Source organism: Diabrotica undecimpunctata, chromosome 4, assembly GCF_040954645.1.
Source record: "Diabrotica undecimpunctata isolate CICGRU chromosome 4, icDiaUnde3, whole genome shotgun sequence".
Taxonomy (NCBI): domain Eukaryota; kingdom Metazoa; phylum Arthropoda; class Insecta; order Coleoptera; family Chrysomelidae; genus Diabrotica; species Diabrotica undecimpunctata.
In genome coordinates, this window is record NC_092806.1 from 68,975,397 (window position 1) to 69,003,086 (window position 27,690).

Genomic DNA, 27,690 nt, shown 5'->3' on the forward strand with positions numbered 1-27,690 from the left:
ATTATTTAAAAATAACGCTACACTAGAAAAACTTTGACATGTCCTTAAGGTTTTTATTAGAACCGTATATTCTCTTGGAAACGTAAGTTCTGAATTTCGTCGAATAATCGGAAATTATTTTAAATTATAGATGTCTTTGATAAACATCAGTTTTGGCACACCCTGTATATAAATAATTTACTATTTTTATCTACATATATATATATATATATATATATATTTAAATAGACTATAACAATTGGATTGAATACATTGTGAGGATTGCTGATTGACATCTAATAAATTTAAATGCATTTTCACATCGCCGTCGATCTCTTTCAATTTTGCTTCCAAAGCAATTGGCCGATCTACACCTCAAGAACGGAAGAAAAAAACATTACGAGCCTCAGATCAGACGAGCAACGAGCATTAAAACTGAAAAATCTTTGAGTACATGCCGCTGAGACCGGTTCGTCTGAATCATTTGAACAACGAGAAGTGAGGTTAGAAACTGATCCAATACGTACACTACTCCGGCCCGTTCGTCTGAGACGGCTGAACAAGTGGAAAAGAGACTGGAAAATGTTCGAATAAGCACCGCTCGATTAAGACGAACACTGCACGCTGATTTAAATCTTAATGTATTCCATTATGACAGTAATAATGATCACAGTCTTCATCCAAATATCGTCATTGGAAAAATGGATACAATTTGCATGTATTGTAACGTCCTCAAATTTAAGAATGAAACGCAAGGAACATGCTGTGCCAGTGGAAAAGTTAAACTGCCAGAACTACATTCAGGTGGTACAGGCAAGACTTTTCTTCTTTCACCCATTTTGGTAACCATATGACTACAAAAAATATTGCACTGGCCATTGTATCATCTGGAATTGGGGTAAATCTTTTGGATTGTGGACATCCAAACAGCGCATTCTGCATTGAAACTGCATTTGAATATGCAAGACACCGAGGTACCAATATGCAACATCAGCAAAAACTGTGAAATGGGAAAAGTACTTCAAACATATCAGAATATCATATGGGACGAATATATTAAGTCTCACAAGAATGCATTGGAAGCGCTTGATCGAATACTGCGAGATTTAAAAGGAAACGTACGGATCTTCGGTGGCGCACTTATTTTATTATGTAGTGATTTTCGACCAACACTGATTATATAATTTTTAACACCCAATGATGAACTTAATGCAAGTCTTAAATCATCAGTTTGATGGCATTATTTAAAGGATTGACTTTAAAAACTAACATTCTTGTACAACTACAACGGGATGCATCGACTGGAGATTTTGCAAACAACTTAATGCAAATTAATAATTCTACGCAATGTATCACCTTGCCGGCAAACTTAAATTTCTCAAACATTGCACAGAACTAAAAATCGTCAGTAGCTTGCACCGAGTCCGTCACTTCAATAATCATTGAATCGCTTTAATAAAATCTTAAAATCAATATTCAGTCGATATTTCTTAGTAATTTATAATTTCTAAGTTGGTATTAAGCAGCGACTCCACGCGGCAGTTTTGGAAAACTATATACAATTTAAGAATATTAATTATTTTTTGGGAAGAAGAGAAGTTGAAGAAAGTTTTGGTTTATTTTTGTGTGTGTCCTGTTTGGTTTATAGCCACTCTGAGCCGATAAGTGGATCTATAACTATCGACAAAAAAGTATAAAAATCATCAGCCATTTTGGTTTCTAAAATATTGCCATTTCTTCTTTGATAGTTGATATATGTATATCTGTCATTTTTCACATCATTTTATTAAGAACTATTCTAAATAAAAAATTCATTAATAATATAAAATCATATGTCAATTTTCTATTTTACTTATCAGCCTTAAAACCATATAATAATCTATCTTTAAAACTATCTACTATCTATTAAGACTATCTATAAAAATATTCTGTCTCATACCGTTCTTTTATATTCTAAAATATATCCAGAGCATGCTTTTTGTTAATATTATCTATTTAATCAATCCTTATTCACATAAAATATTGTCAAACCATTAAAATGTCACAGTTTTACAAAACCATTAAGTTTTTGCCTTCATACAAGGTTCTTTAGTAATTTTTTGTAGTTCTTTTCAAGGTTAATAAACCTTATGTTTTTCCCTACTTTTTCTCAAGAGTAAGAAAACACAAATGTTCTTTTTAGCCTACTAAAGGAGTTAATCAGGAGTCAAGAATTCCTTAGTTTGTTTTTTTTGAGATTTGTTTAAAGAAAAAGGGTTAAGTTGTTCCTGGTTGGATTGTACACCTGATCCCCAGGGTTGGGTCTCGTCATCCTTGGCTGTTCATTTAGAGATCCAGATCTCTACCAGAATATTCCCGGACAACTTCGGAAAGCCAGCCGGAAGGACCTCCCTCATTGATTGGAGTGTGGAGCATTGTCAATTTTTATTATAAAGTTTTGTTATCAATCAATTTTAATAATTTTTCTATAATAATTTTTTTTTACTTTAAATAATACTATTTCTTCTAATAATAAAGACCCGTCATTTTTTACACTAATACTGAATATTATTTAAGGACTAATTGTCAACTACACGTTGAAGTTTTAAATCCTCCCTATTAACTCTATTGTACGGTTTTATGTGTATACATTTAATCAGAGAGTTCTTTATTGGTATTTTCCTTAATATATATTTAAACCTTTGGACATATCCCGTCAGGATATAGTGAACATATAACCTTATTTGTACCTTTAATTGAAAGCCGAAGTACAGAATTATATTCTAGTAGGCAAGTAAATTACCTTTTTAGGTAGAATCATTAAATTTTTTTACTTATATTTATAATTTGTAAATTGAGATAATCAGGGATCAATTGTGTATAACCAGGGAATTTTTTTTAGTATTTAAGTAACTAGGTTAACTGTACATAAATGGTGATGGGTAGCATAAAGAATTAGACTGTATATATTTGGCTAGGTATTAAATTTGTTGTGGAGAATAAATATTTCAATAAATACCTTTTTTTTTCATTTCAGCACAACGGGTATATATACAGCATTATAAGATACCTTGGAAAGTAGATGTTAATACTTTCCTGGCGCCCACTCACATCTTAGAGCAACTTCCATATTCTGCCACTTACATTTACATCTATTCATATATTTTTTTTTTGATTACCTTGTCATCTATTTTCTCATTTTACGGCTGTGGGACATGAAAATTGGCCGAATCATCTTTCGAGTGTCAAGTAATCACTCTCCGGCACAGTCCGCTAGCCAGCCTTAATTCATTTGTTTTTTGTTACATTGGCGCTCTGTTGTAATTTGTTACATTAGCCCAAAATACTTTTGTTACATTACTATTACACATTTTTGTTACATTGGCGTCCAACGCCTACTCTCATTTTTGTTACAGGCCCAGTAATAGCAATATTCAGAATGGAATACCCGGCGAAACGACAATATGTAAGTCCATCAATATTGTAGTGAATCAACATGAAGATGTCAATAATCCAACTGAATTCTTGAATTCGCTTAATTTGCCAGGAATGCCACCGCACAATCTTACATTGAAAATTGGCGTACCCATCATTATTCTTCGAAACCCTCAGCCCTCAGTCATGAAAATAATGAACAATGTATCGAGGCAACAATTTGGGTTGGAAAATTCAAAGGTGAAGACGTAAAGTTGGCCCGTATCCCAATGCTCCCGATAGATATGCCGTTCGAATTCAAACGTTTACAGTTCTCAGTGCGACTAGTTTTTGCAATGACTATAAACAAAGCACAAGGACAATCATTATAAGTGTGTGGATTAAATTTGGAGAATCCTTGCTACTTACATGGGCAGCTCTAGGTGGCCTGATCACGCGTCGGAAAATCTTCTGATTTATTCGTTTACGCACCAGAAGGAAAAACAAAAAATATTGTGTATCCCACATCACTTCAATAAGTATCGAATTGAAACGAAATGCTGCAATGTCACAATTTTTTCGAAATGAACAAAATCAATAAAATGACTCAAAATGAGTTGAATATTTTTGTGTAATGTCTTTCCTTCAAATTTATTTTAGTTGGTGGCGTAGCAACGCGCGCAGGGTACAGCTAGTTGGAAATAAAGTTTATTTTGTCGTTTCCGAAGCGGAAATGATTACAAAAATCTGGTAACTTATGTATTATTTTTTTTTCTCTTGCATCTTTAATTACAGATTCTATTTCAGAAGGCTCACCAAATATTAAATAAAATAAAATAATAAAGAGGTATCATTGATTTAACATTTTTGTGTTCTGTAGTATATTTGAATTTTTGTCTTACCCGTATTGTCGAACGCATGGGTGAGTTCATGGCCTAGAATCGTTCCTATAGAGCCATAATTTAAAACCCTAAAATAGAAAAACATTTGCATATTTTAACAAGCAATGTGGAAAATACTTACTCTAGTCCTAGATGGTACATAGGGAAATTTAAAATAGCCATTGGAATATCTAAAAATTATAATATTTTAAGATTCATGAAATAGTATCTAAAGATTTAGATTTAAAATTATTTTAGATAATTTAAGTTGCCAGAACGAAATTGACAGGAAGTAATTATTTCAAATATTTTGTAAATTCACCTAACTTTACATATTTTCTTGTTTCTTCTCTTAACAATTTTTTATACATAATTTTATGCTTTTCTTGTTAAGGTTCTTTATCTTACTCTTACTTTTCTATTACCGGCGTAACAGATTTTTTAAGTCGTTGTTTTATTTTTTTAGTTTTGGACTTTGACTTCGGACTTCCTACATTTTTCTTGAAATTTTATTCAAATTTTTGTAATTATTGTAATTATAATTCCTGTAGTTATCCACTCTTTTTTTTGTAGATTATAGATGTGATTTACTTTTTGCGGGTATTCTTTTCTTGTTTTGGTCGATATTGCGGTTTATTCTTTTTGTCCGTTTTATCCCAACCTTTTTCTATATATTTCATTTCTTTTCCTCAAATATTCAGGTTTGCAATATTAAGAATTAATGATTTGTTCAGTTTTTTATGAATTCTCTATTTTGTTTAGAGTAGTGAGTTGTATTCCAAGTAAGGGTTTTCGTAGGTTTTTGGTATACTCAACTCTGTCCACAAGCCTTTCCTTGTGCTTTTGTACTAAAATATTTAAAAATTTAATCTGTTTATTGCTCTCTATTCTCACAGTAAACTGCTAAATATAAGGCTTATTATTCAACTTTGTTTCACAACAAAGCTTACAATATTTAGGCTGAATGAAAATAATAAAAGAAAAACATTTCACCAGTTATTTCAATACTTTTGGTCATCGTTTCATTGCAGAAAGGGACTTCAATGCAAAGCAAACAAGATTAAGTTCCAGGTTAATATGGTCACGCAGAAGAGAGCTTATAAAGAGCATAAATAATAATAATTTGACTCAAAATTTCCCTGTACAACCAACATACTGGCTTAGAGATAGGAATAAAGTATCCGATCTCATCAAGTTTGTTATATTGTTGTCATTATAAAAGTATATTGATCCGAAGCTATTATCTTGTCACATTTAAATATTATTTACTATGTTTATTGGGAATTAACCACAATTTTAGTTTAAAATACGTTTATTTGGATGTTTTAAAAATACGAATTAAAAATTCCACTCTTTGATCACAGCCAAGTTTTTAAACCACACTCCCAAATTGTCTCAATTTGCGAAGAAAAATTCAAGCACGAAAACATACACGTGCAGCCTAGCAGAGTCACCTCCTATACTCCGTCCGGGTTGCGGAGATGAGAATACAGCCAGGCAAGATATCCCTGCCTGTTGTAAGAGGCGCCTAATGGGAAGGAATGAAGAGGTGGAGAACCGTCGTTCGAGGTGTCGGGTTTGTAAAAACGCGCGCAGGGCGCTTCGGCGTTACGGTCACCGGTCTACACTCCTAGTATCCGAGACGAGTCTCTCGTGGGACCACTCTCTACTCTCATTCCAGAGAACTAAGGTGAGGTTGAACGTGCTGCGTCCCTCATACACCCTTTCGCCATTGAGGGCGTGGGATTACGGCACGTACCCACCTTGGGAGACTTAAGGGAGAGAAGAGTTCCTTGGCGGCGACCTGTCCACGTGCAAGGTCAAGCTGCGACCTGCGTTCACCTTTCTGTCCCGGGGAGATAACGGACGGGTGTTCGTACCGCAATACAGGTACTACGGGGAGGGTAGAGCCCCACGATGCTGCTTGCAACGCGCCACCCTCAAATGGTTTCAGACTCGTAGGGGTTAGTGACTAGCTAAAGGTCGTGTGCCAAAAGGCCAGGTAGACCTAGGTCCTGCCGGCATTTATTGTCGGGGGTACACGAATTTATTCATGACACCTCATATAGAAAAGATCAAAATAAATGAAATCAAAGATTGAATGAAAAATCTCAATATAAAATCTCTATATAAAAGCTCTCTCTGATGACGGGAAGACCCAGAAACACGTGTCAGGGAGTGGTAAGAAGCTCAAATTAAATCGAAACGCAACCATTTTCGTATATTTATCGTCCTTACTCGACGCAATGAGTACAAGAAAGATGGTAATTTATATGAGTAAATTGTTGATGCATAGTGGAATATAAATATTCCCAGCATCGCTCTTAATGGCTTGATTAAGCGTGAGTATACAATTTACTTTAATTGCTATCGACACATTTAACTTCGTCTGTGATCTTCTTGTCTGATTGAGACTGATTGAGATATCGTCATTCCATTTGTCAAATGCTTTTCTCATTACATATTTCCCATATTAGTTGAAGAGACTTGGAGATATAATATATACTTGACGGACTCCCCTAGAAAGATTAGGACACTGTCTTTAATTAGGTAGGACTTACGGTTTATAATTCTTATTATGGTTTCATTATTCTCATATAGGCTCTTATAGACCAGAGAGAGATGATTAGGAACTTCCATCTCGTGTAGAATTTTTCTCAAAACTTTCCAGTTTAGATAGTCAAATGCCTTCTGGTAATTCAGCAAGAAGATGATTATAGGAATTATCGAGATTTTTTAATGAGCTGTTGCATATTGAGAATTTGCTCCCTTGTGTCATTACCTTGGCCTATTTGTTCTTGTGGTATTTGTCTAGCCAGGTATGTCTGTATGCGACATTTGATGATTCTAAGTAGAATTTTACTTTGGAAGTGGAATTTTTAAGATGGTTTTGTAGTTGCGCCTTTCTTATGAATTAGAATAAATAGCGCAGTACTTAAGGCCATTTTTCATATCTGATTACATAGTTCCCAGATTAGACCAGGGGGATTATTAGAAAAATAGTTAAGTGATAACTTCAGTAATAATATTTGACTTATCTTCCCTCTCAAATAGATCGGGAACATTAATAAAAAATTAAAATATTTAAAAATTAACAAAAACATTGATTTTTTTCTACTTTCTTTGCTTATAACTTTAAAATAATACATTTTGGAGCAAAGTCGCAAATAAAATTACGATAATTGAATTTTTTATAGGATACAGCTAGTCCCAAATGTGTTAATTTATTGCCCTTGTTGCAAAATAACAGTAAATACAAAAAAGAGCAGAAACAAGCAGTTTCTCATTCAATGTTTTTTAACCACTTAGAATGCACTTAGGACCTTTATTATTCGTCTAGAATATCTATAGCTCACCAAATTTCATTTAAATAGATTTAATAACTTTCGCAAAATAAGTTTGCAATCTAAATTTTTTTAAAGAAATTTAATTTTTTAAAAATTTTGCACAACAAAAACTAGACCTAATAGAAGTTTGCCAATTTTTTTACTTATAAAAACGTACATATTCTATTTAACGAACTTTATGGAATTGACATTGGATTATTTGGACAACTTCAGGACTGTTTTAAAATTATAAACAATTTTTTGGCTTATAAACAAACAGAATATCTCAGGAACTATTAGTTTAAATTAAATTTAGGCTACGGCGTTGGAAGATTGGCAAGGCATTTCTTATTGAAACGCTTTGCCAATCAATTTCTTGCCAATAGCCAATCAATCAATTACCAATTGTTTGGAATTTGCGGCAAAGTTATAAAAAATAGAATGTTAAATTTTAAACCATTACTTTCATATTTCGGAGCTCTTTCTCGAGCTCCGAAAAATTCAGAACGAAAATTCCAAAAATTTTCATATTTTCAAGAGATTTATAACATATATTATAATAATAAAAACCATCGGTATTGTGCGTGAAAAATACCAAAAAAAATTAGGTTGAAGCAAATTTAATTTCAAATATCGAAATCGGTATACGTAAAAAAATGTATTTTTTCGGCTTCTAATGAAGCAATTTTCTTCATTTTTTTTTTAAATTCTGATGTAACTCAAATAGGGCCATTTAAAAAATGTATTACCAAATGCCGGAGATGCTTAAGTTTTGTTATAGTTGTTATAGTAATAAATAAATTTATTACTGCAGTCATCAAAGACGAAAATTTCACTGAACCTCTAAAAATCATACGAACAAGCTGAATTTTTCTGAGAATGTTAACTTTGGTTCCCCAAATAATATTCAAAGAAGTTTACTATTCCTACCCCCGGCTTTCCACCTAAAACCACCCTCACTCGTAGGGGAAAAACGGAAAAAATCGATTTACCTAGAATTTGTACGTCGTAGAAAAAAATATTTCAAATAAAAATGTAGCTGAGATAATTCTAAACAAAAATAGTTACTAGCACTTTTTGTGTAAAATAAAGCGTTCTCTCAAAAATATAGCTTGAAGCGACGCGGCTACGCTCGCGAAGACAATTTTAAATAAAGTTTTATCAATTAGAGGGTAAAAATTCGATATCTTTTGATCAGAGTATCCTATCTACAAAAATCAAAAGAAGTTTTTAAGGTGAATAGTGCAGACTTCTTATGTAATTTTTGTATTTTGCTGGAATAAAAGTGAGTTTCTATAAAAGTGTTAAATAAATAAACGTTACTCGACTTTTGTCATTTTTTACGATTCTCGTGAGATCAATAAAATTTATCACTTTTCCATTAACCAGTGATAATAAAATTATATATTAAAACCTATGGCATGCAATTTCGGTTTTGATTTTTAGCAACAAATGTGAGGCATTTGAAATATGCCTATAAAACGCTGAATTTAAACTTTTGCATTACAAACTAAAATATTTAAAACTGCTTTTCTTCAATTATTTCGATTACACAAGTACGTTTTTCTAAACTAGACTACTTCAGCTACAAATTTAACCCAATGCCGTCTTCGTGGAAGTATTTTTCGTGACGTGACATCGTTTGTAATGTGAAAGTTTAAACTCGTTTTTTAGGCATATTCGAAATGCCTCACATTTGTTGTCAAAAATCAAAACCGAAAATTTATGCCATAGGTTTTGAAGATTGGGCTTTAAAGACGGAAATTCCATAGTGATTGGGTAATGGAAAGGCGATAAATTTTATTGACCTCATGAGAATTTTAAAAAATAGCAAAAATTAATACCAAAATTAATTAACATTAAGCTACATTTTTTATTTAAAATTTTTTTTCTACGACGCACAGATTCTTGGTAAATCGATTTTTAACTTACGAGAAGGACTGGCTTTATGATTATTGTTAACTATGTGGGTACGCATAGTTAACTTTTTTGCATATTTTTTGGGGTCCCAAAATTAACACTCTCAGAAATATTTAGTTTCTTCCTTTGATTTTTAGAGGTTCAGTGGCATTTCCTTCTGTAGCGACTGGAGTATAAATTAATTAATTTTTTTGTAACAAAACAAAGCATGTCCAGCATCTAGTAATACGTTTTTTAGATAGTTTTATTCGAGATACATCCGATTCAAAAAATGAAGAAAATTGCTTCATTAGAAGCCGAGAAAATACATTTTCTTACGTATGCCCTATTTTTCACGCGCAATACCGATGGTTTTTAAAGTTATTAAAAAGAAAATACTACTATTAGTGAGTCAGTAACATATCGAGGATACATCATTTATGTTTTTTAAAGAACGTATAAAATCAGAATTTGGTGTTTATTGAGAGTAAACTAAATGTAAGACCAAATACCTGCCATGTCGAGATATTGGGCAGTGTGAATAAAATTGTAGTATGCACTTAAAGTACCTTTTTCGTAGCAAAAGCTAACATTTTTGTGAATAATATTAAGTCGTAGCTTAAACTTATAAGTTTATTATGTTTGCTTTAAGTATGTTCTGTCTTTTTGTAGTAAAAGCTTTAGATGTGAATAAAATACAGCATTTACTGAAATTTTAAAGTAACAACTTTGAATTTTTCAAGCCAGGTAATGTGCAGTTTAAAAATTAGTCTTGTATGGAACATCAATCGAACACGTTTAAAAATGGCTCAATTTATGAACATCAGACGTCCAAAATATTATTCTCAACGAAGTGAGTGTCGGGATGAGAAATATCATAATTTATATCGTTTTTCGAGAATTAATGTGGAGTGGTTAGCAGAAAATTTCCTTGAAGACACTGGAGAAATAAGGGGAGGAGCATTAAATCCCAGACAAAAATGCAGATATTTCTTCGATTTTTAAGTGATCCTGGATTTCAAATTGGAGTTGGCAAGGATGAAGTTGTTCATCGAACAACAGTGAGTAAAACTGTGAAATTTGTTTTGACTAAAATAATTAAAAAATCACATATTTGGTTACGTTTTCCTTTAAATAATATTGCTGAAGCACAACAAGAGTGGAGTGCTAAGTATCAGTTTACTTGTGCATTTGGTGCTGTTGATTGTACACATATAAGAATTCCGAAACCATCTGAGCATGGAGACGAATACTAGTAGGCAACATGTAATGCAAAAGAAGAATTTACTTCCATAGACGCTCAGTGGCCTGGGTCAGTAGGATACTAAAGAATTCTGCAATTTATGTCGAACTGAATAATATGCGGCATTATAATATGGTGTTATTAGGTGATTCTGGTTATGGAATCGGACGTTGGCTGAAGACGCCATACAGAAATCCCGAAACTCGCGAAGAAATTGCGTTTAACACACTTTTCATGAAAGAAAGAGTCATAATCGAAAGGTGCTTTGGCCAACTGAAGAGAAGGTTTCCAATTTTGCAATATATGGTTAGAGTAAAACTAGACAGAGTTGCATCTGTTATTATTAGTTGTGCTGTACTTCATAATATATCAAAGTATTTGAACGATCCACTTGACTCCAACGGAGTTGGGGGCATAAAGGGGAATGAAGACTCCAATGAAGGGGACTATATATATATATATATATATATATATATATATATATATATATATATATATATATGTATATATATATATATATGTATATATATATATATATATATATATATATATATATATATATATATATATATATATCTAAAGTATTCAACTAGTGAATTCAGAGGTTTAATCGGTCATTCAGGTTGGCAAATAAAAAAAGAAGTCAACTACTTCATAAGTTTATCGAAGACGTTTCGCTTTATATTTCTAAAGCTTCATCAGTTCTCTAAAATATAACAAATGACATAGAGTTTATAAGAAATACAGATGTTTATAGTTCATAACTTACAACTCAATATGTAGTATATTATCGATGTTATCATATATCTACTGTACACTTTACTCATTATATATATATATATATACAGGGTGGTCCTTAAGTAATTGTACAAACAGAAACCATATATTCTGCACTTTAAAATATTACGATTTAAGCCAACTTGCTTTAATAAAATGTTGATATTAAGAAAGATACAGGGTGTTAAAGTGGAAATTTAAAATTTTATTTTTCGCTATAGCTTTTACGTTTGTAAATATTTTTGGACAAAAATTTACAGGTGGATGCTTTTGAGTATGATAAATTATAATTTTATACATACTTTAATGTAACTAATAGAGGGCGCCACATATGCTACATGTGTGACATAAATTTGCGCTTTACTTTTTTGCTCTTTTAGTTAGCTCTATTTGTGTTAAAAAATATTAAAGATACATTATTTTTACAAAGAAAAGGTATACTTGTTAGTAACCTGAAAATTTAACCGTTTTCGAGATAATCGCATTTTATAAGTCAGCTGCATAATAATTCTTAGTTTGATATTTGTGCGGTAAAGCACTGAATACCTGTAGATAAGCATGATTCATAGTTTATTATTATTAAAACAACTCAAAGATGATAATGTAACATCACAAAATGTTTTGTTATGGGTGCTAAATGTTTTATTGGAGAAAAGATTCTTCGTCTTCTTCTTTAGGTGCCGTGTCCGTATTCAGACGTTGGCCGTCATCATGTTTACAATTTCCCTTTGCTATCGCTTCTTAAGTTTCTATAATGGCGTTGTATTACTTTTTCTCTATTGTGAAATGCTAAAAACCCAAAATATGTGGTTTATGCAAGATGGTACACCACCACATTCTAGAGAGAAGGCAGTTAGAACATACTTAAATAGAACTTTTCTAAACGTTGGATTGATCGTGGTAGTCATATTCCTTGGCAATGTGGTGAGATATTGATATAATTATTTAATTCATAAAAAATCCGAAAAAAATACTTATTATTCATTACGTAAATTGTTTTCCCATTTTTATTAGGACAAATAGAAACTAGAGCACAGGTATTAAATAACACATAGGTGTCTTGTTTCATAATACTTTTGCTACAAATCTAACCTTAAAAACTTAGCATTTTTACAAAAACATCATCGTTGGCCTAATACCCGATATTGTTATAAATATAGTAAACACACAGGCAATTTAGTTCAGCATAATATTAGTTCGTTAGTAAATCATAAATGTCCATTTGTTTGAGATGTAATTATAGTTACTCGTAAGCTGTAACGTAATCATATAAATAAGTGATGTCATCGATAGATTATTCCGTATGTATATAAGTAACCAATGAACGAGATACATCATAGTTTAATACATTATTTAACCTCTGCGACAAAGAAGATGTAGTTCCATAATATACCATAAGATTTGGATATGTATCCGAAAGAATATATTCATCCATTATACATTATAGCCACCACGTAGCCCAGAATTTAATCCGGTTGATTTTGGTATATGGGGCGCATTAAAACAACGTGTCTATAAGAATCCCATAAACATTCGCAACCAACTTTGGAAAGAATTAAATACTGCAGCAGTTTCTTTACGATTTTCTTTACGAAGAGACGATCTTTTATGGAATATATTGACAAATGAATTAATGAAAATGGTGGACATATTGAACACTTACTTTGAAAAAAAGTTATGTTATTTAGTTTAACTATTTCTTAATTTCGATTGTAAACAAAATGTTTTGATTATGACTTTAATTTAACATAAAAAGTAAAATGTTTGATGTAAAATCCTATTATTCTGTTATTTTGCCAAATCCTATTATTAAATTATCCTGCGGATATATTTATTTTATTTAATATTTCGTTAACTATTAACTTTAGTCAAAGGTATTTTATACCAAAATTCAGAAGTATTAATGTTTTTGTCTATTTTTTCTTCGTTGCCTGGAGTAATTGTCTTAAATCAGAATTATGCAGCTGATTGGTAAAATGCGATTATCTCGAAAACTGTTGAGTTTTGAAGTTATTAATATGTATACCTTTTTTTTGTTAAAATAATGCATCTTTAATATTTTATATCCCAAATACATGTAACTTAAAGAGCAAAAAAGTTAAATGCAAATTTATACCACATATGTGGCACATGTGGCGCCCTCTATCAGTTACATCAAAGTGTGCATTAAATTATAATTTCACAGATTTAAAAGTACATAGCTGTAAATTTTTATACACAAATGTTTACAAACATGAAAGTTATAGCGAAAAATAAAATTTTAAATTTGCACTTTAACACCCTGTATCTTTCTTAATATCAACATTTTATTAAAGCAATTTGGTTTAAATCGTATTATTTTAAAGTGTAGAATCTACTATTCCTTTTTGTACAATTACTTAAGGACCACCCTGTATATATATATATATATATATATATATATATATATATATATATATATATATATATATATATATATATATATATATATATACAAATTTCTAGATATTCAAAGAGACTACCATGTTAAACCCTATCAAACACTTTCTCAAAATCTATAAAACAGACGTACATTGGTTTCTGTACTTCCCATGATCGTTGAAGTAGTATTAGCATTGAGATACAGCTAAAAATAAAAAAAAACAAATAGAGTTTTATTTCCTGACCGATTGCTGATACTCTAAATCAATATATATATATATATATATATATATATATATATATATATATATATATATATATATATATATAATTCCAAATTATATTCAAAAACTGGTGAAACAAATAAAAATATACAGGGTGTGTACCTTAAAAAATATATCATATTTCATAATTTATAACATTGTACCTAAATATTTTATCTAAATATAAAGAAGTTGAAATTTCGGGACCTTAGCTTTCGGGACCTTAGGTTTCGGATAGACTTTGACGTAGCTTGTTCCATAAAAGTTGTTCTCGCTCGATCTGCATGCGCGTAAGTTTTAACTGCTCAAGAAGAACCAGTCTTTGTAGATCTGCTGTGCATAATTTTGCAGTCTGATCTGTTTCTTGCCCTTCCAGCTTATTTCTTTTTTGCTTGTGATGGTGTAATATAAGAGGAACGAGGAGGAGGTCTGACTAAAACGTGCCTTGTCTTCGCTGGTATTTCCATTTCTACATTTTCCAACGGCTTCAATGCCGTTGTCGCCGCCCCAGGAATTTTATGCAATGTTGGGTTTTTCTCATCTTTATATATAATGTCCAGCCATTCTTTTTCCCAATCTTTCAAAATAATTTTTTTATTTCCAGTTGCTTTCATATCTGTTTTCTTTTTTAATTCGTTTTTTATATTTTGAATCTTTTTTTAATTGTTTTACATTAATACTTTTCCATACATCGTTTGGTATCATTCCTGCATTTTAATTAAGGAAATTTCCTTATTTTTTCTTATTAATGGCAACTGCGATTTATCAAATAAAACTTTGTGATTAGATAAAGCCTATATGAAGCGCAAATTGCCTTTTTTTTTCTACACCAACTTCGGAGTCAGGATATTCACTGTCGTACTCTGAACTCATTTTTAACACTTTTACAAACGTGTGTCTGCTAATGGTTGTAATAAATAACTAAACAAACTGAAAAATCTGTTCACAAAAATAGAATACGGCCGGTTTTTATAAGTTTTTTCTAGATTTGTGTTTCCTGTTGTTAGTTTAAACTTAATTTTTTTAGTATACACTTATAAGTATAAGCAAAATATTATTCACAAATTTTTCAGAATGTACTTAAACTTATAGCTGAATCTAATAAGATTGTACTTATAGTATAACTGAATTCTTAAAGTAAACACTTATTTTTTATTCACACTGCTGATTATTAGGAGGTTTTGTTCCTGGTTTTTTCCTCATAATTTACTATGAAATCACTAGAGAATTTTACTGTTATCATGGCATGTGGTTCTCTTTTTAAAGACGAATCACATCCTATTATTTTTCTGACGGATATTTTAAAATGTCTACTTTAAAATGTATCATATATGTCGAATTGTCAATATAAATGAGTCAGATAAAATTAATTATTAGAAGAATTTTCAACAAGTAACAAAAAACAAAATTTGTTTACTTTATTAATGTTTGTATTTTGATAACGATTTCCGAAGTGGATATTAAAACGTCAATTAACTCATTTTAAACTTCAATTGTGGCTTGTTCCCATTAAAGTAGTAATTAAGATGTCACAAGAAAATAGCTTCAGAACAATTTGTAAACATGTTTACAATAATTATTTCACTTTATTTTTATATTATTTACCTTTTTATAATTTTTTAGACAATTATCTAGTCTTATTACGTGTACAGATTCCAACGATACACTTTTTAAAAGTTTCTAAAAAAATATCTTATACCTTACGTTAACTGGTTGAAGATGTATCAAACATGATAAGTAAATTAAAAACTGAGTAATCTATGGAAAATATAAAAGTAGCAAGGCAACGATAAAATCTTAGTTCCAACCCATCCTAAAAAGTCCTTTTATATAACAATTTTGGCATACTACATAATAATTGATGATTGATGTAGATCTGTATCAGTCAATGAGATTTCTTTTTCGCAAAAAATAACACCAAGAAATAATAATTAGAGACAATACCGTTAGAGCCAAAACCCTTCTTGCAACCTGCTCTTACGGATATTTTCATTACAGAAATATATTCTCAAAATACAATACCAACAAAAATTTTTAAAATCTTATAGTGGTGAAAATTCTGAAGAGAATATCAGTCCTTTTACAAATATTATTTGTTATTATTGACATATTTTGTTTATTTAAAATGTTTATTTACGTGGCACAAACAATAGTCCACAATTTTTGTAATAGTTTAATTTATTCTCTTTTTTACTAAACAAATTACAATTCATTTAAAATTAGAACATAACATATCAGTCTTCAAGAACTATCTTAAATAAAAATAAATCATTATTTCACTAAGATTTATCACAAAAAAATATAAGAAATGGCAAGAAACATAATAAAATTAAGCCCAAATATTGTTACAGTCACTGCGAATTGAATTTACATGTTCCAAACAAAGATACTTTTTATAAATCAAACAAAAATATTTTGTTTTTCGTTTCTTTTTCCATTCACAGTCACCACACCTTCCAATAATTGCTCTCACGACATCTTCATCCAAATCACAGATCTCCTTTAGTCGAATCCTTATTTCTTGGGTATATAGACATTTTAGCTTCAATTCTTCTGGTGATTGTACATAAGACTAAATGCTCAATTTGTCAAAACTTCTCGTCGGGTCTTTGCGGAATTTGGAATGTTTTGGAATTGTAAATAACAAAGGAATTTATTGCTATAACATTTAAAAAGATATACAAAACAACCATAGGCCATCTTCTATTACAACGTGCCACATCATATTGTGCGCATAATTTATCTACGGTATTAACACCGCTTTTTGTGCTGTTATATGCTAATTTGATTTCCGGTTTTCCAGTTACAGGATCAATGTCGTCTCCATGGTGCATAGTGGAATATAACAGAACGTTTTGGTTTTTTATAGTCTTTTTATAGAAGTTATATGACACTAGTGTTCCTCTTAAACCAAACACAAATGTACTGGAGCCAATAGGTCGTCCTTGGTTGTTAGAGAAATATGCAGTAATTTCTCTTCTATTTACTTGTACCAATTGATAGTGGTTATATTTCTCTTAGATCTGTAGAGATGTTGACAGGCCCGTTCTGCCACTGACTTGGTACTAGTGTCTAGATAGTATGGACTACCCACTTGGTTTTTGTCAAAATATACTTCCATGTTACTGGTATAAAATAACTTCGCATTAGACAGTGCAAATATTTTTATACCGTATCTATTAGGTTTGCTTGGTATGTACTGGCGGAACGAGCATCGTCCTCTAAAAGCCTCCAACTTTTCGTCCATGGTTACATATTGCGAATAAGAGAAACATTTTTTCTGATTTTCGTTTCACTCTGTAATAAGATCTCTTATTCGCGCTAATTTATCCAAACTAACTCTATCTTGCCTTGTATTGATATCATTAGTTCGCATGGACCTTAGTAAATTTCTGAACCTCGTGATGGTCATTGTTAGTCGGAAAACCTCTATACCAGTGTCATCCGTTTTCCACAAGTCTATTGTATTGGTGACTTGCCTTTCTTACACCTGCAAGATATACGAGACCTAAAAGTGCATAAATTTCATCAATGTTTATTGGATATATATCTCACTCGCGACTGAACTTCTGCTTTTCTGCTTCTATTTTTGTATTGGTTCCATCAACAATTATTTGCAACATATCGGTATCAAATAGATTGTTCAGATATCTAAAATATCGGTTTCCTATCTGACACATTGTTTTGAACCCGGAAGCTGCAGAACAATATTTTCACTTCGAGTTCCGACGTTCTTAGGGGTAATATGCTTAGCCCATTTTGCTTTATTATCTTTGCCCAAAAAATATGGACCAATAGCATAATCTGTCTCATCATCGAATTCCTCATTATCGTGTTCTGTATCGCTTCCCTCCAAGTTATCTTCTACATGATCTTCTTCTCCCGATTTCTCTTCATCATCATACTCATTACCCATCAAAACTACTTCAAAAAGTGCTAACAATATTTTTGCTCTTTTTTATAATCCATAATATCTGAAAAGCTCCGCTGACGCAGTACAAAGCAGATGGGTTGAGCACTTCAAAGAACTACTTGGTACCGAAGTTGAAAATGATGCGTCACCCCAAAAACCAAGAAATAACACTCACGTAGAACTTCCTTCAATATTTGAAGTGAAAGACGCAATCACACGACTCAAAAATAGCAAGTCCCCAGGAGTGGATTGTATCCCCGCAGAGCTCATCAAACATGGAGGTAACAGCATTATGCACCAAATTCACAACATAATAGTCAAAGTCTGGGAAGAAGAACAAATGCCAGAGGAATGGTGCACTGGAATCATATGTCCACTGCACAAAAAGGGAGATTTGTTGGAATGTAAAAATTATAGGGGTATAACTCTTCTGAATACAATGTACAAAATATTCTCCAACACCCTGTACAGCCGTTTAAGTACGTACGTGGAAGAAATCCTTGGTGAGTATCAAAGCGGTTTTAGGCCAGGTAGGTCAACAATTGACCAGATTTTTGTGCTACGTCAAATCTTAGAAAAAACCAATGAATTTAATATTGACACGTTCCATCTCTTTGTGGACTTTAAGTCAGCGTATGATAGCGTCCTAAGAGGTAAATTATACGAAGCCATGAATGAACTTAACATTCCCCATAAATTAATAAGGCTCGTAAAAACAACTATGAGTAAAGTAATCTGCAGAGTGCAAATACAAGGCGATATGTCACAAGCGTTTGAAACATATGCAGGGTTAAGGCAGGGAGACGCGCTGGCGTGCCTTCTCTTTAATATAGCGTTAGAAAAGACTATAAGAGATGCCGAGTTACACAATAGGGGAACAATCTTTAATAAATCAACGCAGATTATGGCTTACGCTGACGATCTGGATTTGATCGCACGTACTACACGAGGACTTAAAGAGATGACTTCCACCTTCTTGACAGCCGCACAAAATATGGGCCTTAAAATAAACGAGGAAAAAACCAAAATGTTAGCATCTATTCCAAATAACAGAGATAGAGCTAGAAACGCCGAAGAAAACTTCAGTATAGACCAATATAATTTTGAGGTAGTAAATAAGTTTACATATTTGGGTTCTCTCATAACAAACGATAATGACACATCTGAAGAAGTAAAACGGAGGGTACTGCTAGCAAACAAATGTTATTTTGGACTAAGCAAGCAGCTAAAAAACAGAAATTTAAGCCAGAAAACCAAACTAATAATATATAGAACACTCATCCTACCAGTGCTGACATATGGGTCAGAAACATGGACCATCTCCAAAACAGACGCAAATCTTCTGCTCGTCTTCGGAAGGAAGATACTAAGAAGAATAATGGGCGCATTCTGTGAGAATGGTATTTGGAGAAGGCAATATAATTTCGAATTGTACGAGAAGTATAAAAAAATAGTAAATGGTAGAGATGTAATATCCTTCATAAAAATAGGTAGGCTTAGATGGGCTGGACATGTGTCAAGAGCAAATGAAAATTACCCACCCAGACGAACTCTATTATCGGTCCCAGTGGGAAATAGGAGTAGAGGCAGACCACGACTGAGATGGAGGGACGGTGTGGACGAGGACGCAAGGAAAATCGGCGCGGCAAATTGGCAACGGTTGGAGATGAACAGAAACGACTGGCGAAATAGACTGGGGAAGGTCAAGGCTCAACTAAAGCTGTAGCAGCACTGATGATGATGATGATAATATCTGAAAAATGAAGTTTTTATTATAAAACAATTACTTACAAGTCACAAAATTCTATTATGTACTTCTCTAGACACACACGGTCCACTGCACCGGATTTACAAATTACAAACTTACAGTTCCAGCATCAACACTGCAATGCAATGATACGCAGTCAATAAACGATAAATGTACCTTATAAAAAGAAGGTACAGAGCCGGAGAAACTCAAAAGCTTCCGATTGGCTTTACAATTGGCCGTCATCGTTTCCAATATCGTCCATTGTCCAATATTTCAATCAACGCCGTCATTGACTCCAACTGGTCTTCTAGACAAGCTGCCTCTACTGAACGGTTAAACCCGTTCATAACGTAGAGTTAGCCGTCACTATCCCAAGAAGTAATTATAAGAATTTATAATCATAAAATCACAAGTATGACCGACAACAAATCGGATACTTACTCGTCCTTATCTAACAATAGTTATCTCAAAATTGTAGTGTCAAATCTATCAAAAAAATCTCTTACCATGGATAGTTATCAACAAGCCTAAACAAAGACAGGAAAAAAGTTCACCCTAGCTCTGTATTGACAGTTCCTTTAAACAGATTTTATTTATAGATATATATGTTAGAACACTTAAGAATATTGAGGGCTGATAGTGGGATGATTGAATTCTCGATAGCTAGCGTAGTCAAAAATGTTGGTATTACGTTTTTAAAGCATGTAGATTAAATCAAAAACGTAAAATAGTTACTTACTTATAGAGTTTTCAGAAAAATAATTAAAAGCGTTAACTTCAAGAGGTTCGCTAGCCATTTCTCTTTTGTGAATCTTTCGTAGACTTTTTAACAATCTTGTGGATTCTGACAATATCACGCTTACCATATTTTCCAAGTATGTATCTTCGTTTATTATAACCTAAGAAAATAAATAAGTAAATGAGTAATAGAATACATTAAACTCATGCACGTTTTATTTTATTTCCAATTGATATTAAATAAGTAATACTTCAAAAATAAAATCCGCCCCCAGTAGCAAGCAAATTTACGAAATTATCAAACGCGTATTAATGTCGCGTAGTATGAAAAACATTTTTACTTAATACTCGTATCATTTACTGGTGTAGACAGATTTTTCGCCTGGTTCACATAAGTGTAGTGGACTACACTAGAGTCAAGTTTTATTCCTACCAGGTTGGTTTGATAGTTTTTGTTTCAGTGACTGGGTTCAGTCCATTGCAATTCCCTTTTTCAAGGACCTAGAAGGGAAAAAATACTTGATTGGGGACAACTTGTCGTCTCACTTGTCAATCGATTTAATTCAATTGTGCCAAGAAAAAACATCAAGTTTATATTTTTACCAAGCACTTCCACTCACCTTACTCAGCCCCTGAATGTGGCATTCTTCAGACCCATGAAGATTATGTAGCGCAAAATAGTTGAGGAATGGAAAACAAGACCAGGGAGGAATGAATCCACAGTAGCTAAAGACAAGTTTCCTAGACTATTAAAGAAACTGGTAGATAGTCTTTCAGAGGAAAATGCCAAATCAGGGTTTAAAAAATGTGGCATCGTGCCTTTGGATCGCATCAAAGTCCTAAGGATGCTGCCGAATTCAGACAATGATAATAGCAGACAATCTGGAACACAAACGCCCTCGTCAGGTTCTGTTCGCGTAGAAGGAATTAATGACACTTTTAAAGAACGTTTGAAGACATTAAGACAGTCTGATACTCAGAGACAAAACAAAAAGAAAACAAAAATGAATATCGAACCGAGAAAAAGTGTTTTGGTGACAGATTTAGAAAAAGAAGAGTTTGAACCTGAATCAGTACCATCAGGAGTTCAGAATATAGAACTGAATCCATCAAAAGAAATTTCCAGGCGCACTAATAAGCTAAAACGAGAATCTAGTGCTTCAGAAAACTCTCTCCAAGACAGTGACAAGGAGCTAGTGTTATCATCTGATGAAGAAACGAACACTTGCGTTAACATTGCAGACTTCTTAATGGTCAAAGTGTATGGCAAGATCAAGCAATCTTTCAGGCTCTACGTTACTAAAGTTCTCTATCATCAAGATGGCGGCTACGAAGGAATCTTTTTTAAGAAGGTTCCCCAGGCTTGGAAATTTTCCGAAACTGAAGAGGGAGCATTTTTTAAACCCGATGATATTATAAGACAGTTGTCTAAACGTAAATACCTCGTCTCGGTTTAAAAACATGATTAGTTTTAATAATGATCTTAGTGATTTGTGTTTATATTAGCCGACCTTAAAAGTGTATTTTTCATTTCAACAATAAATTTTTCCAATAAAACAAACTTTATATTTATATGTGTATGTTACTTTACACCTTATACACTTTTTACCTGTTTCTATTGACCCTACAAATGTATGAATAGGAACACAATAGTTTTTCATACTGTTGTTCCTATTCACCCCACTTGGTGGGGTGAATGATAACACCAGGTTTTGATTTTTTTTTGTGATTAGAGTATTAACTTTCTAATTTTTTAACACCTAAATATTAAAAGAGGAAGGGGTTCAAAGGAGTAGTGATGCGCAATATAAGGTGTTGCTTCCTGATAACACCTCTAGCCACTCCTACTCAATTCCTATCCTCACTTCCAAGAAGTGTGACTTAATCACACGGGTGGACCCTGGCAAACCTGAGCAACCCTACCGGAGATTAGGTAACCAACCCCAGTGGAAAGTAGGGTCAGGGCCGACGAGGAAGGGAGAAATGGTCCTCCGAAAAGGGGGTAAGGCATAGGGCTAACAACCCTATCCTAGAAAACACACATGTTACGAATGTTCAAGGAATGAAAACCGGACTGATCAAACGACGACGACTGCGCGAGAAAAAGGTACATGATTTAAGAATCGCGACATGGAACATCCGATCCCTATACAGATCGGGAGCCCTCCAAAATCTGCTCGGTGAACTGAATAGATATGAAATAGATATAACAGCTCGGCAGGAAATAAGATGGACCAGGAGTGGCACCATTGACAAAAGACACCACATTATATTCTATAGTTGCGACGCTAAAGACCACGCACTAGGTACTGGCTCATTGTAAATAAGCAGGTTAAACACCTCGTACGAGACTTTCGTGCTATGAACCCTAGAATGTGCATCCTGAGACTAAGGGGAACATTTTTTAATTACAGCATCTTAAATGTGCATGCCCTACAGAGGAAAAGGAAGACGATGTCAAAGAAAAATTCTATGAAGAACTAGAAGCTGCATACCATTCATGCCCAAAGAATGACATTAAAATTATTTATGGTGATCTCAATGCAAAAATAGCAAAAGAGCTACCATACTTACCAACTATAGGTAAGCACAGCCTTCATGAGGTATCCAATGACAATGGCATCAGACTAATAAATCTAGCAACTTCCCTTAACATGGTCATTGCCAGCACATGCTTCCAGCGAAAAAATATTCATAAGGGAACGTGGAGATCTCCAGATGAGGTTACAGTAAACATGATCGATCATGTTATTATTGACTCAAGACATCACTCACACGTAATAAACGTATGCAGCAGAAGAGGGACAAATGCAGACTCGGATCACTATCTAGTGGAAAGTAGAATAAGAGCCAGAATCTCAAACATTAAAAAAGAAAAGAGATCCAAAATTGAAAAATATGAAATAAAAAACTTAGCAGACAACAGCAAAAAAGCAAAATACAAAGAATATATAAAAGGAAGGCTAGAAAACAGACAAAAGTACGAGGATATAAACAGAGAATGGGAAGCGTGTAAAAACATCATACAAGACGCGGCCAAAGAGACCCTGGGTCTACAAAAAAAGCCCAAATCAACTGAAGGACAGTGGTTCGATGAAGAGTGTCGTAACATAACAGAGAGGAAAAATAATGCATATCAACGACTACAACAACGACATAGAACACGAAAGGCAGAGGAGAAATATAGAATGCTAAGGAGGGAAGAGAAGAAAATACATCGCAGAAAGAAAAGAGAACACATAGAAAAAAAACTCCAAGAAATGGAAGAACTAAATAAACCATCAGAAACCAGAAAATTCTACCAAAAACTTAACAAAAGTAGAAAAGAATTTAAACCAAGAACAATGATGTGTAGAGGCAAAGAAGGATATATAGTAACTCAACAGAGTGAAATACTATAAAGATGGACAGAATTCTTCAAAGAAAAGTTTGAAAAAAACGAAGATCCACTATATGATGGAATTATACTGGATCAAACGGATACCAGAGAAACAACCCCCCTTCAGTGGCTGAAATGCAAGAAGCAGTTACCAGACTGAAAAACAACAAGTCACCTGGATTAGACAATATTAGCGCAGAATTAATAAAGGAAGGTGGAGACTCCCTATTGAATGCGATACACGAACTAATAGTGAACATATGGAATAATAAACAACTGCCACAAGACTGGAATACCGGAGTAATTATTCCACTACATAAAAAGGGAGATCAACTTCAATGTAAAAACTACCGGGCAATAACGCTACTGACTGTGGCATATAAAATACTATCAAATATTGTGTATGACCGATTGAGACCATATGCGGAACAAATAGTTGGGGGATATCAATGTGGTTTCCGCGGGCAGAAGTCCACAATAGATCAGATCTTCGTCTTGAGGCAAATCTTGGAAAAGGCTAGTGAATTTAATATAGACACACATCATCTTTTCATTGACTTTGAGAGTGCCTATGATAGCATCCATCGAGAATTTCTGATCCATGCACTGAAAGAGTTTAATATTCCAACTCAACTCATTGATATCATAAAAGAAACACTTAAAGTACAAAGCAAAATTCGAATTCAAAACGAACTAACAGATACAATTCATGTGAGAACGGGCCTACGACAGGGAGATGCCCTATCCTGTATTCTATTTAACATCACATTAGAGAAAATAATTAGGGAGTCAAAAGTAAACACCAGAGGAACAATAATAACAAAAAGTGTACAAATATTGGCATTTGCAGATGATGTTGATATCATAGCTAGAAGCGAAAGAGAGATGATAGAAGCATTTAATGCGATAGAAAGAGCGGCACAAAACAGTGGCCTAAACATTAATGAAATAAAAACCAAATACATGAAGGCCAGTAAATCGACAGGCCAAAGAAACCTACAGAATCTGACAATAGGAGACTATAACATCGAAAGCGTGAAAAATTTTACATATCTAGGTTCACTAGTTACCGCAGATAACAATGTCAGTGAAGAAGTTAAGAGAAGAATACATATCGCTAATAAAACATATAATGGACTAATTAAACATCTAAGATCTAACAACATCACAAGAACAACTAAATGCAAAATATACAAGACCCTGATAAAACCGTTCCTTGTATATGGATCAGAGACATGGACACTGTCGAAAAGCGATGAAAACCTATTAGGAACATTTGAACGAAAAATCCTTAGACACATATATAAGGGGGTGAAGGAAAATGACATATGGCGCAGAAGATATAACTTTGAACTATACGCAGCATACAATGAACTCGAGATCATAACATCCATAAAGATCGGGCGTCTGCGCTGAATGGGCCATGTTGAACGAATGTTGGAGACTGAAACACCAAAACATATTATGAGGCAAATACCAGTAGGAAGAAGGTCAAAGGGAAGACCCAAACTTAGATACATGGAACAAGTGGAACAAGATCTGAAAACACTTAAGATTACCAACTGGAAAAACAAAGCAAGGAACAGAACAGAATGGCGGAAAATCCTAGAACAAGCCAGGACCCAGAAAGGGTTGTCGAGCTACTGATGATGATGATGATTAAAAGAGGAAGGTAAGACCCAAATAACAATGCATACGTTTTATGTTTGCAACATGTGTTAGTGTTTTTTTTTAGTTGAACGTTGGAAACCGTTCTTATTCACCCCATTTTATGGTACGAATAATGTTTAAAGAAAATATAGCTTTACTATTTTTTTTATAAATTTAGTGAAAGCTAAAGACGGCCTTGATATATCTGCTGTACAAATAACCTTGATTAATTTAAACAAAATCAATGAACATTTTCAGTTTCCACAAAGCCAAACAATATCGTTCATGGATTTGTAGCGCTGCCAAGAAACGTAAATCGATATAAAATAGGAACGTTTTAATGAACATAACTGACCTGCTCATAAATAAACAAGACAAGTCTTGGAAAAAAGCTGAAAAATAAACCCGAGCAATATATAGAGAGTTTCAAAATAAGTGGTCAAAAATGTAGTTTCAAAAGCAATTTAAAAATAAATTGTCGCAAATTTGATACTTCTGTAAAATATATAAACTAAAAATAACGATTAATAGACCATCAAATTTCCGACGAAGTTTGACCATGATTCTATCCCTTATGCCTTTGAGAGTATTGAAAGATGAAATCAAGGGAAGTAAAATATGTGAAAACTGTGGGGTTTCCTGGGGACATTTGCGTGAAAATTGAATTTTCTTTTGAATAGAAAATCTTTTTTTGTAAGATAGCTTTCTCCCTTATGTCATTTTAGAAATATATAATATATAGAAGTATTGAACCTTTTTCAAAATTTTGGCATAAGGGCTGCTGGTACCCTAAGGGTGTTAATTATGATCTAAAAATGTAATGTTTGTAGGTCAGTGTCCGTCATTATTTTCTTCATGCCACTTGAAAGTTTGTTAGTTTTTACGATAAGGTATCTGCACAAAAGACATAACGGCATAATTTAATTCTAAATTTCCTTTTTTTTGCTTATTTAATATAACATTTACAATACCTACACAAAAAGGCATAAGGGATTAAATCGTGGTTGAACTTCGACTATTAACGTCCATTATTGAATAGACTATTACATGGTCAATAACTAACTAAATCATTGTATTGATAATTGCGTCCAGCACTTAAAATATATTGCACTTAATCGCTTAGAATTTTTGAAGTTATACTTCTATACGCGCGCTCCACGTTGGAAATTTGTACGGAAGTGAATCGGTGAAATCATTACATATGTAAGATAATGAGTAAGAGAGAGACAGAAGATACATTTTCTCTCTCTCCTCCTATCTCGAGAATAAAAATGTTCCTTTTGTATATATATTTAATATTATATATTATATTATATATTATATTATATATTATATTATATATTATATATTATATATTATATATATATATATATATATATATATATATATATATATATATATATATAATATTTACTAATATTATTATTTATGTGATATGTTTTGTATTAATTATTATTAAATGTTCATAATTATTTTAGACTTTTGTATTTCAAAATAATAATCTCAACAAATCACTGTATGACCGAGAACAGTCAATTTTGAAATATGTTTGTGTCATGTCTAATTGGCAAATATTTTACGTGTTTGGTTCATACGCTGGTGTATGTGAGTTCGAATCCCAATATGAATTTCCTTTTTTATTTTTGAAATATTTAAAATACCCACGTTAATTTTATTAAATATATGTAATATACGCAAAAATACTAAATTTTAAAATAAAATGAAAATTTATAACATAATCCGAGTTGTTGGTTTTTGAAGTTATACTTCTAGACGCTCGTTCGACTTTGGAAATTTGCACGGAAGTGAATCGGAAATTTGCAAGGGAGTAACAAGCCTCGTTAGGCATGTTAAATTATAAATTAAAACTTGTAAATATCTCAAGAAAGTTCAAATGTGTACTTACATACACAACAAACAACAATTAAGTATTGTATTTATCAATTTCAGATAAATTGACAGTTGTATCACCAAAAAATATTTTTTTTATTAATATTGTTATCATGATAAATCAAACATATGCGTAAGTAAGTTACGTATATTGTCATTTTTAAATACTTATGAATATTTCATTTTATTTAAATTTGTCTTAATATTAT

General features: G+C 32.6%; 1 protein-coding gene across 2 annotated transcripts in view; it reads right to left on the minus strand.

Annotated features, from left to right (window-relative positions):
- Positions 1 to 27,690, minus strand: part of Nep5 (M13 family metallopeptidase neprilysin 5) — a 144,559-nt gene that overhangs the window by 31,970 nt on the left and 84,899 nt on the right. For both annotated transcript variants that reach the window (XM_072529685.1, XM_072529684.1), the window contains 3 exons: positions 20,564 to 20,723; positions 4,396 to 4,444; positions 4,275 to 4,342 (listed from right to left, as the gene is read on the minus strand). In XM_072529685.1, coding sequence (XP_072385786.1) covers positions 4,275 to 4,342; positions 4,396 to 4,444; positions 20,564 to 20,723 — 277 coding nt within the window. The remainder of the gene's footprint in view (positions 1 to 4,274; positions 4,343 to 4,395; positions 4,445 to 20,563; positions 20,724 to 27,690) is intronic.